At 34.5% G+C, this 17,191-nt stretch overlaps 2 protein-coding genes across 5 annotated transcripts in view; one reads left to right on the top strand and one right to left on the bottom strand.

The window, feature by feature from the left end:
* LOC100790704 (DNA polymerase I A, chloroplastic/mitochondrial) overlaps positions 1-5,819 on the top strand; it is a 32,007-nt gene extending 26,188 nt beyond the window's left edge. For all 4 annotated transcript variants that reach the window (XM_014779396.3, XM_041004712.1, XM_014779397.3 and 1 more), the window contains 4 exons: positions 2,494-2,586; positions 2,697-2,909; positions 4,523-4,612; positions 5,237-5,819. In XM_014779396.3, coding sequence (XP_014634882.1) covers positions 2,494-2,586; positions 2,697-2,909; positions 4,523-4,612; positions 5,237-5,398 — 558 coding nt within the window. In that variant the 3' untranslated portion in view covers positions 5,399-5,819. The remainder of the gene's footprint in view (positions 1-2,493; positions 2,587-2,696; positions 2,910-4,522; positions 4,613-5,236) is intronic.
* Positions 5,820-6,444: 625 nt separating this feature from the next.
* LOC100804845 (microtubule-associated protein TORTIFOLIA1) lies at positions 6,445-12,862 on the bottom strand. Its single transcript, XM_014779394.3, has 6 exons — positions 11,855-12,862; positions 10,427-10,618; positions 9,833-9,932; positions 9,036-9,742; positions 8,073-8,951; positions 6,445-6,987 (listed from the first exon to the last, which is right to left on the bottom strand). Exons 1-6 carry the CDS (start codon positions 12,563-12,565, stop codon positions 6,796-6,798), a joined length of 2,781 nt encoding a protein of 926 aa, XP_014634880.1. The 5' UTR covers positions 12,566-12,862; the 3' UTR covers positions 6,445-6,795.
* Between the last annotated feature and the right edge of the window lie 4,329 nt (positions 12,863-17,191).

The following is a 17,191-nucleotide window of genomic DNA, read 5'->3' as shown; positions in this document are numbered from 1 at the left end:
AAAATTACGCACAAGATAACCCGAGACGGCAGTCATTTGTCCGGCGGTGTATTTCATCGAACCTGGGCCTTCCTCCATGAATCGTTTTGCTTTTTCGTCGTCAAGGCCGAGAATACAACCATGTCATCCCCAATGTATTTCACCGCCACGCTGGCTCCGATATCCCATGGCAACTCCTCCTCTACTCTATCAAATATGGCGAGGTTTTTTAGCCTCCCCACCCACGCCTCTTGTAGCCATTTTTGTCCCTTCAGTGGTATATCGAGATACACTTCTGACCTCGACGTGGGTTTGTTGTTGCACACCTCAGTCACTGGTCTTCTCTTTTGCACTGTTGTTATATTCCTCTGCAGGACCTCAGCGTACGACCTTTGCCTCACTCGTTGTCCTTGTTGTCTTCGAGCTACCATCTCATCTTCTCCTTGCATTGCGCTCTCTCGGCGTGTGACTGATGAGGGTATTTGTCCGCTGTGTGCTCTTCCAAACTTTGGTATGTTGACATGCATCTTCAAACCTCCAAATATGGTGTTGTCTAGCCTCCTTTCTAGTTGATGCAAGCTCTCTACTCCTTGAAATCTGACAAAACCATACTTCCTGCCGAGACTGTTCTTCTTCTTTGATATGAATATCTCCCTTACGTCACCAAACTTTTTGAAGTGGTGCCATAGGTCTTCCTCGGTTACGTCCTCGGGGAATCGTGTGAAGTAGAATGACGTTATATCCTTCCTATCCCTCCAGTTTCCTCTCCTGTAGCTCCGTCCATATCCGTTCGTGTTACCGGCAGCTTTCAAACTAGGACCCTCTCTCAGAACTCTCGTTTTCTTCTGTCTCCTACTACTAACTCTCACCCACCCCGTGTTTCGCTCACACTCACTATCTCGCTCTCCGCTCATGTCTTACAAACCCACTATCTTAGTATTATAATTTTTCTGATCAAAAGTATATATAGTTTCCATGTATAGGGTTCAATAAAAGACCACAAACATTCGCATAATTGAAAGTTCCTCTAATTTACAAGCTAACTAGTAACTTTTTCAGCCATAAAAAATTATTTGCAACTTGCCAAACATAAACACAATTAAGTCATGTTAAATTTAAATGCTATTTTTTCCATTTTTGTGCTTAGTAATTTATCTTTATCTTTAGGGAAGGGAATCAATGAAGAATTAACTTAAAAAGTGACCCTCAAATAACAAGAAATATAAACCTTCAAGAAAGGTTGGACAACATATTTATAGGAATTAAGAGTGTGGATGAGGAATTATAAGAAGAGAACATTTATACAGATAAATTTAAGTTCTTTATCAGAAAATATGTTGATTAGGTACGTGTTGGAAATAATCATAGTTGATGCACTTAGGAAATAGTATGTTCATGTATCACATAATAAAATGCATTTAGTACTCATGGGTATTAGTGTCTGGGAAGTTGCACTTAATTAATAGTAGTCTAGGAAATAGTCTCCACTAAGTCTATTAAGAGACTAATATATTAGTGATACACAGTAACACAGATGATATGCAGAACCAGAATCTTGGATAAGTAAGTTATTCTCTAATGATTCTGTTTTTCTCTCTTAATTTCCCTCTCAATTAACAGCACCTAAGATGAATTTTAAAAATTACAAGGTAATTTTGTTCTTCAGAATTTGGGCTTTAGGGTCTAACTTAACCCCACAAAACCAACTTGTAAGGTGAGGACTGTACAAGCTTTCTATAAGCCCTTAAACCATATTTCTTGTAGATGTGGGTGGGAGCTTGAGGCTGCAACTAAGGCATTCCCCAAAGAAGCCACAACTAAGGCACTCCTAAAAGAATTTAGAAATAATTGCATTGTGTTGTGAGAAGCTTTGATTAAATATACCAATGGATGAGTAAGGTATGAAAATGAATCCTACCCCTCACCCCCAAAAAGGGAAAGAAAACAGTTTCCATGTATTGGCTGCCACCTTATGTAGGACAGTTATCAAGAAAATTTATAGAGGAAGGAAATAAATTCTCTCATAGCACAATACTATAGTATTAATAATGGCTTGATGAAATGTTAAATCAAGAAGATGGATACTTCAAATATTAGAACAAAGACCCAGAATTCAGGAATTTATCACTGGAAATAAAAAAGGGCATCTACTACTGCTTGCACTGTTAAGAGGGAAAGCATCCGACATTGGGCACATGTGTTTGTGGTTTATATATTGTGGGGTTTTATGCCTAAAAGTTCAGCATAGTTTGGCGGTGTGCAAGATGTATTTAATAATGATTTATGAGGCTTAATTAAGCTTATTTTAGCAGCTTATCATATCATAGTATCATACCCTTCCAACTAGGGATAGATGCCCCCTATTATAATAACAACTTTAAGATAATACAGGCCCAATACATAGTAAATTTAAAAGTCAAGATTTAAGCAAAAATATATCCATCTGTTCTATGGTTGATAGGTTAAACAGTGTACTATTTCATATCAATTTTTAGCATTTCTTTTTCATTTCAGGATGCCTTTGCTTCTGAAAGAAGGAAAGCCAAAATGCTTAACTTCTCAATTGCATATGGAAAGACGCCAGTTGGGCTTTCCAAGGATTGGAAGGTACCTGAATTCTATAACTTATTGTGAAGGGCTTAAATTGATTTGGTTACAAGTCCCCTTGATTATTGATTTGGTTACAAGTCCCCTTCTTACTTATATTTTTCTCTCAGGTTACTGTGACAGAAGCTAGGAGAACAGTTGACCTTTGGTACAATGACAGAAAAGAAGTGCTGAAATGGCAAAAAGAACGTAAAAAAGAAGCTTGTGAATCTCAACGTGTTCACACATTGCTAGGGCGAGCCCGGCGGTTTCCTAAAATAGACCTAGCTAACAACTACCACAAAGGTCATATTGAGCGAGCTGCTATTAATACACCAGTGCAGGTCCTTGATTCTCTCAAATACATTAATACAATAGTTTGCCTCGCTGTCTGTCACTACTCTCAAGTTTGATGGTTACTTTTAGTAAATTTAGAATATACTGATTCCCTTATACCAATCCTGCCATATAAAAAAGGTGAATAGCTCTTACTAGAGTGGGCTACAATATTAATCAGTTATGGTCTTTTGGAACCTTTTCCCCAGTAAGAGCAGTGAATAATGAGAATATTTTCAGAAGAAACTAGTGAAAACATCATAATCCAAAGTTTATATTAAAATGATAATTCAAGTAAAGCTGTGAATTAAAATATATTAGAAGTTAATTGTATTATTTTTTATTTCTTATCGATCTTACAGTAGTGCTAGTATTGTCAGCTGTCCTATTATTACATCAAAGAAAAAGTTGCCTTGTAAAAAATAAAATAAAATAATAGATTTGATAGTGTACCAAATTTTCGTTTGAAATATGCATCTATATAATTGCTTTATCCATTCATACTTATGGTAGAGAATCAATCAACATTAACATTTGTTTATAGAAATCTGATTTCACAAAACCCACTTTTGGATTATCAATTGTATTACATACTAGATGCACAAGATATAATTTTCAATATATAAATAAATAACTCTGATTATATAATTATATTATTTAGATTTACAATGAATAATTTAAACTTAAAGTTATGTTTAATTACTGACAGTTTTATAGAAAACTATTGAAATTCAATTTAAAGATAGAGTTAGAAAACTATTTAATTATATTATTCAATTTGTTGTCTAATTGTGGGAGTAGTGTATGAACTATGAAGTGCACCTCCAAAGGACAGAAGAAAGAGAATGTCTAATAGAGAGTGGGTACTTCACTCTCTAAATTGTGGATAATAATTGTAATTATAATTTATAATATAGGAGTGTATATTATGGCTGGAGAATATATAGCATTTACAAATCGATTCATATTTCGATATATATCCTGTATAGATGTAAAAGTAGCATGCAATTTACAAGCAATTGTTTATTACTTGATCTTAAAACACTTTTAAATGTCATATTTATCCAAAATTGACATTGAAGATCAACATCATAACTGTTTATTATTCAATGGTTAAATTGGTGAAATTTTCATTCGTGGAGAATTTTTTTTAATGGTCTAAGTTCATCAAGCTTTTGTAATATCCCTATATATCGTCTGCCCCTATAGATGGGGCAGGGGCAACTTGGCTCACATGTAGTGAGAGAGAAAATCCTAATTATTGGAGGATTAAAGGAACATTGGTGGTAACATGACCACCTAAGTTATTACCATTACTTCAAGATCAAAAGATCAAGTTTACTTCTCTCATTCACATAATAGACAATATTCTCACCCGACATGCCATTTGCGTGTGTATGGAGTTCGACTGAGAGACTCGTCTTTTATTATGATGGCATCTCCATTAAAAATTAACCTCCATTTTGTTAGAAAATTTTTTTTTGGAGACTAGCTGATATATTGTGTTTTTTATTAGCAACAGATTTATATTCTTCTCCTTTGTGATATCAATCCATAAAGTATGTAATCCATCCCCACTTTCAGACCTTTTTTTGCTTTTCTGATTTGTCAAATGTTACAGGGTAGTGCAGCAGATGTTGCCATGTGCGCCATGTTAGAAATATCCAACAATATGAAGTTGAAGGAGCTTGGATGGAAGTTACTTCTACAGGTCAATATTTATGCCTCGAATTTTATCCTTTTTTATTTCTGTTCTCACTTTTTGCCAAGGTTCACTTAAGTATTTTTATATACTTAGGGTTTGATGTCAATGATATATTTTATTTACTTTTGGGAGAATATGACAGAGACAAGTAGTAGTGAAATTAAAGAGATCATGGCTGAAATAATTTCTGCATCATGAAGAAAACTTAAATCATAAGTCTGTAATATAATTTATATTGATCAATGAAATAAGTAGTCTGCTTAAGCAACTCGCTGTCGATTGAAAAGCTACACAGTTTTCACTTAATTTGGAATAAGCATGATTTATGGCAACTTGATTGGCGTATGTTCCTTTCCTCACTAGTTATTTTCCATTTTTCATAATATTCCAGTTTATTCATTGATTTTTGCTTTGACATTTAATACATCTCTTAATCCTCCCTTTTTGCCATTAACTTACTCATGACATCATCTTGTCTGTATTACTTCCAAGCATACCCCCATTCTAATTTTACTGTTACTCTGTCACTGTATTACTATATGATATCGTTTCAAGTCTGAATGTATTGGACTATCTAGTTGAAAACTTCTTGCTACATGTTAGCTAAGCTTTTTGGCTATGTCAAAGCAGGTTCATGATGAAGTCATATTGGAAGGGCCAACAGAGTCTGCCGAGGTTGCAAAGGCTATAGTTGTTGAGTGCATGACGAAACCTTTCAATGGTGAGAATTTTCTTAGAGTCGGCCTCTCTGTCGATGCCAATTGTGCTCAAAACTGGTATGCTGCAAAATAGACATTTGGTCATACAGTATAAAAGGTGATGAATTGGTGTGGTGGGGTAACTTTTCACCCTTGGTTCCATACAAAGGCCATCCATGGTTGAATTTTTGGGAGATGTTTTCTTGGCAGCATGGTCCCTTTGGTGACTGTAAATCAAAAGAGGTTGTTCTTTTTCTCCATGGCAAAGGAATTGCCCTTGAGGTTACGCTCCATTTCTATAGGGGAGTAGTTCCATTGTGGTGTTTTGGTGTGCATAGCATTTTGAACTCTATAGGAAGAAACTAAAGGGAAAAACCATGGTGTTTATTTTCCCTTTGGTTTTAAAGTTTATACGTAACTTGCACATGCTATGCCTTACAAACATAATGGCCTCTTGGCTTTGATGCAACTGGATCATTTTATACTATTGTATATATAAAACGAAATTCGCCGAACAGAACATCTTATTCACTAACGTTTACACTTTGTTGCAAACTTATTTCCTGTACAACATCATGCAGCAATAGTAGGGTTTTCTTTAGGGTGGTTTTTTTTTTAATTCGTCCCTAAATCCTTGACCATTTCAATATTTTCTTGTAACTTTGTTTTTTATTTTGTACACGTAAATCTTGTTTAATAACAAAAATGTTATAATTTATTCACAACTTTTCAATTACTGAAGGGTTTATACCTTATAAGGAAATTTTATTCATTTTATAAAAAAAGAAAATTAGAAAGTTGAAAACACTGGCGTAACTTTCTAAAAATCAAACTTTTGAAAAGCCGTAAAATTATTGTCATAGATTTTATAAAAAAATAAAGTCTAACATTCTTTCTAACAATTTCTCTACCATTGGCTCAAATTTATTAAAAATTATTAATTTTAGTAAATTTAACTTTTCATTCAATGATATCCTCGCTCTTAATTTAGAAGTAGGACTTATCAAAATTAATTATTTTCGATAAATATTACATTAATAATACAAAGTTTACCTCTGATATCCCCAGACATGATCATTAATCAATTAGAAATTAGCCTGGGTAAAACGAGAGAAAATGGTGCAAATGATGAAACGGAAGTAACATATCAAGAACAAATACATTAATAATTACATGGAAGATTTGTTCATTCGTCTCAATTTACACATTGTCTTTAAGCAGGCACTTAGTGACAACCAGACACTACCTCTTAGTAATGACAATATCTGTAGACATTTGGTAAAAAAAAACAATGATATCAACGGTCGAACATTGCTCTGACCGGTATAGGATTAGCCTAAGTTCACCAAGATACAGGAGAAAAAGGAGCATAAATTTGTGGCAATGTAGTTGTTGTGTGGAGGCCAAAAACATGAACAGCATTATATTTCAAATTGCACTCAATACCATCCAATTCAAGATTCAATAGCAGCATAATTTGTTCTCTACAAGCTATTTGTCATGCTGTTGTAGATCAATTTCCCAGGCTGATGCCAACTGCAATAAAAGCTGATCCGGCTGTACCCCTTCCCAGGCCTCAGCTGGATCTGTAGAAGCTTCGTGTAAATTCAGCAAGAGCTCTTTCTTCACTTCCATGGGAATACCAAAGGTGTCAGGGCCATTTTCCAATACTATCTCCAGCAACTGAACATCATCAAGACCATGAATTATTTTAGGCCTCAAATGAAAGACATAAAGAAGGCAAAAAAGGAAAGCAAAGGTAAAACTGTACAACGGAGTATGCATCAATTGCTAAATAAATTATTTGTTGTTATTGTTGTAGAATTATAGAGCCAAGGAAAGAATATATAAACCAATAATTTTCTGAGCCAGAAAGGTCAAAAACATCTAAAAGGTAAGATTATTTTAATCACAAGAGATGTAAACACCCTTGAATTTTAGTGGATTAAGATTAAGCAACACTTAAAAGTTAAATGAATGCTGTAGACACCCATTATTGCTCTCTTTAGAAGAGCATTACCCAAAATGAAATGCTTTAAATCTGGACCATTTAACAATAAAAAAAAAAAAATGTGACTAACAAACATGGACAGATTCACCAGAAATACTGAGTAAAGAGAGCATTACCCAAAATGAAATGCTTTAAAATCTGAACCATATGACAATGAAAAAAAAAAGTGAGCCTAACAGACATGGGCACGATACTCCCACAAAATAAAATATTTAATAATGTAGTATGTCACCATGACTGCTAACAGGAATAAATTATGGCTCTGAATAAACACAGTGATCTTCAATGAAGTAGGGGGTTCTATGTCAATGGATTACGTAAATTGTCTAGCTGACAAATTATAAAGAAGAAACATAATGTATGCAAAGCCCTACAACAAATCATTGACACAAGAAAACATTAATAGATGCCACCCAATGAGATGACATCTTTCACTAAAAATCCACAGGATATACAATTTTGTAGCAATTTTAACACCAAATCTAGAACAAAGGATTACATATACAAGCCACTGAAATCATTTTTCTAGATGAAGATCTACTCGAGTGGTTGTTCCATAATGGCATAATCCGTACTATACTAGCTTTGATTCCTGATAAAATATCAAGAAATAGCAAAATCATCTGTCTAACCGTCCCTATTATATTTGAGAAGTAGGAGGCATTATTTTGTTATTTTGGTGAGAGAATTTATGTGACTGCAGAATCAACATATTCTGACTTGAAAAAAGGAAATTCAAGCAGTAAAGAAGTCATACCTGTTGAATCCAAGACAAACAGATGTCATACATGTTCTGGTCAAGTAAGAATTGTCCAATGGCATTCACAATTTCACATGCAACTTCACTTGAAAGTTGGTCAATTACAGGGCCCGTTCTATCCATTATCTTTACAAGCAAAATATCATCACCAGTGGACAATACTTCTGCAAAGGCTGAATCTATGTCACCTACTTGAAGGGCATCCATTGCATTGGTCCAAGAAGTCCAGATGGCATCCTTCTCTTGCCCAACATTGTCATCAGCCATAGCTTCAGCAGTCATTTCAGGGATTGCTACCCTTGTTGCTCGAGATGTTCCATTGTCCTCACCAGCAACCCGAATTGCTTCCAAGGTAGCTTCATCCTTAGAAGCTTGCCAGACACTTCTAGCAGAAGGCCCCTCACCAAGCCGAATGGGCATTGCTGCTTTATCCCAAGCTCTTCTGTTGCCTGCTTGATCACTCTCATGCACAGATTTTGGCGATCTTCCATCAGCAGAACTACCCCCAAAAGCCCTCCTTGAGGACATCTGACCATTTCTAGAAGCACCATACCCAGGATGATCCCAGCCCTCAGACATGTCAGATCTCCAAGATGGCCCTCTTCCCCTCATTCCCAAAGCATTTCCATCAGATTGGGCAAATCTTTCACCAAATGGAATGCGTCCATCACCACCTCTTCCATACTTGGAACTGGAATAGTCATTAAAACCATTATACTTGCTAGAAGGCCTATTAGATGATCCTTCAAATCCTGCAAAGTTTCTACGACCTGATGATATGGATAAATCTCGTGACATGTCTTCAACAATTCTCTCAAGACCTCGCACTCTGTTCTCTAGAGTCACCATGCTATCATGAGATCCGCCCATGAAATCCTGCAAAATTGTTTAAACATCTATCACTTATGAAGAATATACAACAGAACTATTTTTTCTTTTTTTGTGCCATACTGACCATACCTGCAGCATATTCATCAGATGAACTTGTTGCCTTTCCAGTTGCAGCAACTGCCTCTGGATGGCCAACCAGTTTCCTCTGTTATTGGAGAAGGGTACTTCTGATTGACCATCAATTTTAGAAAAACCTGAAACATTGGCAGAACCCTCCCTCTGATCATTTTCAGTCCTATCATCAGTATCATATGCTTTTGTCCTCAGTTCTTTTGAGTTCACTCTCCTTTCAGAGAATCTGTCATGGCCAAAATCATCATAATTCCTTTGTTTTGAATTTCCATCATTGCCTCTCTCAAAGATACGATATTTATTACTAGAGGATCCATGAAAATCATCATTAGGGATGTTTCCAACAGAATTTATTCTTTCTTTCGAATCTTTAGCATTTGCCTCTGATTCTTCCTCATTGTTGGAGTTCAAAGAATTGAGGCCTCTACGAGGAACAACTACTTCCACTGGTAAATCATCCGAACCCCTTCTTTCAAGTTTTTGGAAAAATTCTGGATTTAGTTCTTTATCAGATAATACAGGTGGTTTCTTTTTCAGTATTACAACTGCCTTCTCTGAGATGCCAGCTGCTTTGGCCTTGGTTGAATCCATATTTGAAGAAATATTTGATGAATCCTTTACTGGTGAATCAGTCTTCCTCTCATCAAGATTTACTTTTTTCGGGTCACTTGCTTCTGACGAAATAGCTGATTCATTACCACCATCTAAAGCATACAAACAACAATCATCATCAACATAAACTATGACAAAGTGGTTTATGAGCAGATTACAACAGACAAGTCAAATATGCCTACCAGATGAGGGCTTTGAATCATTAGGAGACCCATCTCCTTTCCCTGCAATCTTTTTCCACAATTGCAATGCTTCATTGATGCTATCTCTTACAGGCTTTATCTGAAAACAATAATACATTAATTCTGAAAAAAGTAGATAACTAAAGCAAAGAATCAGTTCTCCAGTAATGAAGTTTAAACAAATTACAAATCTGCCATACTAGGACAAATAATCCTTGGCCCAGACTATAAAAGAGAACAGTAGACAGGGTAACTACTGTCACAGAAACCTGCTAGACCAGTCACAATTAAATGCACTGTCAACTCTCTGCAGACACATAATTCTTTTGATGCTCTTTAAATGAGATACACTTGAATGCAAGCAACAAAGTCAAATGGAAAAATACATATTTTATGTGGCTACCTTCTTTGAAGCTTTTAGGATTTAACATCCTTACCATTGAACTAATTTCCTTGTAGAAACAGAGCATGTTGATAAAATAAGAATTACAAGAAATGTAAGACCTTGTAGCCTCTGAAAAGAGAGGAATCAGAAATAAAAATAGCACAGCATGCCAACAATTTATGATTAGGAAATCTGACTGCAAATGCTACCTTGTCAAATCGGCAAGCCTCAAGAACTGCCAGTGTGGGTTCCGCTCTATTGGTAACCAAATTGCTTGAATGCAATGCCAGAGAACTTAATGCCTCAGCTGCTGCTTTACGTGTTGCCCAATCAGTACTAGAAAGGCATTCATGAATGCTAGGCAGCAAATGTTCCAAGCTTTGTGGTGCAACCGCTCCAACCTGCAATCAGTACCTGATTACCTCTGAGGATTTTTCATACCAGTTCTTTTCATCATAAAATGGTAAGTTGGTGATTAATGGCCCCCCAAGTTATACAAACACAAGAAAGACAGATTGACAGAATCAAAATTAAAGAATATGGATTATTCTAGCCTCTACCATCCAAATCAGATAAAACTATGCCAAATCTTCCACTGCAATTGCCAACCTCATTAGAATTAGCCTCTGCAGTTGCCAGAGTCACTTTCCAACATCATTCTCACCACATATGGCCATGTTAAATTGAATTCTAAAAATGCAATTTTTCCAATATCAACAGGCTAACTAAATCTCAGTTTTTTATAACCCTAATGAATCTACTACAATAAACAAACACTAGCTTTAACAAAATGTTAAGAGTTAAAATAGAACCGAACCAAACCAGACATAAAGATAAAAAGTGATACATCTTGGATCCAACAAAAGAACTGAAACCAACACTAATGCTCCTCTTGGCAGGGCACTCCCTAGATATAACTAAAGTACTCCAACATAATCTCTGAATAAAAAAGGACAAAACCTAAATGCAGTTCCTTAGGTACTTTAGTATTGTTCTCCAATCAGAATTAAGAGTTTCATATATCAGTAACCTATCCTGACTTTTCATGCAGAATTACACAAATCATTAAGGTGAACTTTAGTATTACACAAATCACTAAGGCAAAACTTCAATTCTAATTGGAGAACAGAGCCAAAAAACACCTATGAATCTAAAGAAAACTCTATCATAAAATAACCAAAGCATCTTCAAATGCTTTACACTAAAGCTCTATTCATACCAAAATAAAGCAAGGACAAAACTATGTTGCCTCCTAATGACCAAAATAACCCTTCAAGTTCAAACTGAAATCAGCACTAGTGCTCCTCTTTGCAGGGTACTCACTCGCTAGACTAGATATAAGTAAAGCACTCCTCCACACCTGAATAATCTACTTGAACATTTAATGCAAACCTATATTACACGAATCATTTCGAGAACAGAACCAAAGAAAACACCTATGGATCTGCATCTAAGTTTCGTCCTAAAGAAAACTCTACATCGCAAAATAACCAAAGCATCTTCAAATGCTTTACACTAAAGCAAGGACAAAACAATTTAGCCACCTAATGACCAAAATAACCCTTCAAGTTCAAACTCCACATACCATTTCATAATTCACCAACCCTTGATCCCACAACAACAACAATGCACCTCACCTGTGACAAGCTGGCAACCACCGGCAAAATCGCCGCCTTGGCCATGAAATTGGGACTGTTGAGCAGTTTGCAGATCCTCGGACACAGCTTCTGAAACGCCGCCACCGGCACCGCCTCCCCTCCTCCGCCGCCACCGCCACACTCCACCATCTTGGCCATGCACACCGCCGCCCCCGCCTGCACCCCCTTGTTCTGCTCCCCCATTGCCTCGAACAGCGGCTTCACGAACAGCCCCACCACCGTCCCTACACCTCCCCCGCCACCCCCTCCGCCGTCTCCCTTCAAATACTGCGCGGCGAGGGCGCCCACGGTGTCACGGCAGGCGTCGCGGACGGCGGAGTCGGCGTCCTTGAGGCGGCGGACGACGTGGGCGATGATCTTTGTGAGGTGGGCCGCCGCGGCGTCGGAGTGCGCGGCGCAGACGGCGGCGAGGAGGCGGAGCGCGTCCCGCTTGACGGCGGGCTTGGGGTCGGTGGCGGCGTCGTAAAGACAGTTAAGAATCATCGGAATGGCGTCCGGCGAGAGCCCCGAGATAGTCTTCTCCAAGTCCTCCACCGCGATCTGGTGCGTGTCGCGGTCGGAGAGCTTCGAAAGAGAGGTTAAGATCTTCTGCTTCAGCTCCACCATAGCGAGGTGGGACGAGAGAGAAGAAGATCTTGAAGAAGGTGATGGTGTTGGGGTTGATTGGGTTTGGGGTTTTGGGTGCTTCATTGTGTGAAGTGAGTGAGAGAAAAAAAAATGGTTTTGTTGAATGAAATTAGAGAGAGAAAGGTGGAAGGAGTAAAAGTAATCTGTGAAAGGAAAATGTGAACTGATTTGAAGGGGAGTGAAGGAGGTGGAAAGGAATGGTGGATCTGTGAGTAGTAGTGATGGAAAAAGAAAAAGGGTGGAAGACAAGTTTTGAAATGAAAATGATGGATGGGGTTTTTTCTTTTCTGGTTTGTGTTTTTTTGAATTGTAAGTCAAGGGATAGGGGCCATTAATGCATTATTATAATTATGGAAAAATGGAAATAGTTTTTGGGTACAACAAATAATGGGTTAAAAATATTAATAGAAGTGTTCGTTTTAAATGGGCATTAGAGGAATAGGAGAGAAAACAGATCTGAATTCTTGCTAGGGTAGAATGATGCACCAGGGCAAGGTAAGGGACCCTAGGGGTGTAGGATGGGGTAGGGGTTACTGTGTTAGGGTTAGATCCAATGTGTGTGAAGAGAAATTAGGTGTTTTTTCATTGTGTTGATAATCTAATGTTTTTTATAAGTGGAAACATAAACAAAAACAATCAGTTTTCAATAATTCACATGGCATGTGTAACTAATTGGGTTAAATTTTCTTACATTGATATCTAGTTAAACTTAATACTTCATAACATGTTTGATTTTCAATTTAAGTTTTTTACATGAATTCCGAGACAAAATCAAATGGTCTGTCATAAACTGAATGTAAAAGGAATTGTAGGTCAAACTTAGTTAGTTAAAAAATTATGTAATTTGTTAAAATAAAAAGAGTTTGTCTTTGTTAATTTATAACATATGGCTGTATAAATATACACATTATTGTGTCATGTTTTATCTTTGTAAATCGGCATTTCTCTCCAGTATTTTATATGTATAACTATTTTTTTAAATCACTTATTATTATTTAACCTTCATTATATCTCTCTTTTATTTTTTATTTTATTTTTAATTTTTAATACAGAGAGACACAAAGTTAAAGATAAAAAAACTCCTCAACCTAATGTGGTTGTATCCTACAAGTCTACACCAGGTCAAACAAAAACTCAAATTTAATTTGAAATTAAAATTTAAAGCTTAAATTCTATATTTCATCTGTAAATTCAAGTTAGCTTGACTAGCTCAGTTTATTTTGGCATCTTTACAAAAAGTATTTTTTTCAAGTTTTTAAATAAGTTGTTAAATTATTTTTGTTTTAATTGTTTTTTTAATATGATAATTAACATTTTTTTTATCATATGTACAAAAAAAGTTAAAAAATAAAGTATACTTTGCTCTTTTTTACGTTTAAAAAGTTAATACCTAATTATTGATTAAAAATATCTTACAGGACCTTCAAAAATCTTATTTTTGAGAGGAAAAATTATGGCTAATAGTGGGGAAGGGAAACAATTTTAGAAATAATAAGTCAAATCAATTTTCAAAAAGATTAAGTCAAATTATTTTAAAAAAAAATAAGTCAAATTAAGTCAATAAGTCATTGAATTAAAAATAGTAAACTGCAATTAGACTATTGATTAAGGTAAAATAATCTAACGTCAACTTTATCTTCATGCTCAATAATGCTTTGAATTGGTTTTTTGTTGCATCGTGAATAAAAATAGTAACACGGTGAAATATAAGAAATAAATTGGAAATTAATTATGCAGAAGAGAATTATAAATATTTTTTTATTTAGTTTTAAGCGTGCAGTCTTTTTAGCATGTGTTTATTCATAAACTTTAAATTTCATATCAATTTCACGGTGTCGTAACAGAACGATTAGAATGAAAGTGAAAAGAATTATTCTATAAAGTTTAAATTAAAAAATGCTATTAATATTACGAAGAAAAACAAAAACAGGTTGTTACGTCAAAAGAATAAGAATAGGATAAGGATATTTTCATGTTAATGTTTTTTTGTGAACATTTTTATGTTAATATTTGTACTCGTTATTTGATGGGGGAAATGGAAAGAAAATAAATTTTAAATAATATATATATATATATATATATATAATCTATGCTTTTTTATTTTTTTAAAAAAATTTTCCATGCCTTCTTTTCAACTATTCAATAAAAAAATTATATTATTAAAAAAATAGTTTATTATTTTTTTCTCACTATCCGAATAAAATGTTCCAGGTATTAAATCTTTCAATCCATTAAAAGTTAATTTTGGTATATGAATAATTTAGAATAACAAATTTTTAAAAAATGGCGTTCCGTTCCTTAGGATTTGGCATGTTTTCAATTCAACCAACTGATCAACAGTTGAATTCTTGAAACAATAAATATGGTTCACTTTTTAATCCAAATTTCATTCCTAGCTTTTACAAGAAAAAACTATAAAGTTTGATCATTAATTCTTTTGTACGTACCAACCAATTCAAACACTTAAAAATCTAACAACATGTGGCCTTAACTCACCCAAATTCTCCAGTCATATAACTAGAATAAGATGTAGCACTTGATCAATAATAAAATGCGACTCAAATTAAAGCTCGTCTAACATTTTAAATTGTTCAGTGATATTCGTATGCATGAATAGGTGGCACGTTTTTCTGACACGAAATCCTCTTCATAAGTCATGTTAACTGTTGAGGAATACCAACCAATATGTCCTGTCTAAGATTGCAAGAATAAAAGTTTGCATTGTCAATTAACATGGATCCGATGAGAATTTGGTTCAGATCTTTTAAATAATATTTTTGAGTTTAAGTTTTGCGAATATTAAAAAAATGATTTGAAAAAAAATTTATTAAAAGTGATAAACAAGATCAATAAATATTTTGCATTAATAAATAAATGAGTAATAAAATAAAAAATATATATATATTCTTAACGAATTTCAACCAACGCTCAATGATCACAAAGATTGATCATGATGTTTAACAAACCAAATGCAATTCTAAAATTATTGTCGGCTATTGGTGTATTGATTTTTTTAAGAGAAAAAAAGGAGAGAATGAAAAAAAATGAATAATGAAGGCAAAGTGTTACTCTCAAAATATTTTATTTGTTAATCGAATTTGATAAATTATGTCATGTAGCTCTAAATTACGAGGTAGTTTACTGCAGAAGACTTTATCCTTAAACTAGGCATAGAGACAAAACCTTAGTTCTTAGCAGATATATGGTCGATGATATATGATGTTAAAATTCCTAGATAGACAAGCTTTAAGAAACTGCAATTTGTAAGTTACTTTAATGATAATTAGCAACCACTCAAACTAAAGTTGTTTAACTATTTTGGGATTTTTTTTTTAAGGATACTATTATGAGATTTCATCTTATGGAAACCATAAATGCTATGAATTTTATCGAACTATTTACTACTGTCTAAGAAAACGAAGTCCTTATTACGAGTTAGATTTTTATGTATTTCATATTTCGCTGATTCTTCTTTCATTGAAAACCATGACTTTTTATAACATATTGTTAATTGTTATCTTTTATCTTGAATATTATATATATATATATATATATACCTTTTTTTTTTTCCAAAATTATCCTATGATTGAGCAGCACACTTGCGAATGTGATTTACACGAATATTTTTATAATAATATTTTTTTATTTTGTATATTATTTTTACTTTGTAATTGAATTTATTCGGTAATATTCTTATTTTTTGATTTTTATAACATTACTTTTATGATTTATTATTTCACTATTATTTAAAACTTTTATTTTAATTATTTATATGATATTTATCTATTATTTTTTATATTACTTTTATTAAGAAATTTTGGGATTTGTTGAAGGTAGATGTCATGGAGGAATTTCATAGGCATGAAGTTCTCCCTAGAGGTACTAACTCTTCTTTTATTGCTTTGGTTGCCAAGTGTGGAAATCTCCAAAATCTAGGGCAATTCAAACCTATATTTTTAATGGGTTGTGTTTATAAGATTTTGGCGAAGCTAATTGCAAATAGAATGAGAAAAGTGCTAGGGAAAATCATTGATCATTATTAGTGTCTTTACCGGGGGAGACAACTTCTACATAACAAAATGGTGGCTAATGAGGATGTTGATGAAGCAAAGAGGAGTAAGAAAGCATGCTTTATATTTAAAGTTGATTTTGAGTAGGTGTATGATTTTGTCTCTTGGAAATTCCTCCTTTACATGCTAAATAGGTTGGGTTTTAATGTTTTATCGGTTAATTGGATCAAAGGATGCCTTGAATCCTCTTCAGTGTTAGTTGATGAAAGTCTTACAAAAGAGTTCAAATAAGGATTAAGGCAAGGAGATCCTTTGACACCATTTCTATTCCTAGTGGTTGTCAAAGGTTTAAGTGATTTAATACGAGAAACGAAGGAAAATAACTTATTTAGGGGAAATAAGGTGGGGACATAAAGATTGTGTTATCAGCATATTACAATATGCTATTGATACTATCTTTTTGGTGGATGTTAATGCGAGGAATTCTTTCACTATCAAAACAATATTGAGGATATTTGAATTAGCTTTCAGGTTAAAAGTTAATTTCTTCAATAGTTGATTTGGGACTTTTGGTGTTGGTGGAGAGGTGGCGGAAAGATATGCAAGCATGTTGAATTGTAAAGTGTTATCTTTGCCTTTTGTGTACCTTCCTTTACCTATGAGAGACAATCCTAGGAGG

Source organism: Glycine max, chromosome 8 (assembly GCF_000004515.6).
Source record: "Glycine max cultivar Williams 82 chromosome 8, Glycine_max_v4.0, whole genome shotgun sequence".
NCBI lineage: Eukaryota > Viridiplantae > Streptophyta > Magnoliopsida > Fabales > Fabaceae > Glycine > Glycine max.
The sequence above is the reverse complement of the archived record's forward strand: the minus strand, read 5'-3'. Positions and strand labels throughout refer to the sequence as shown.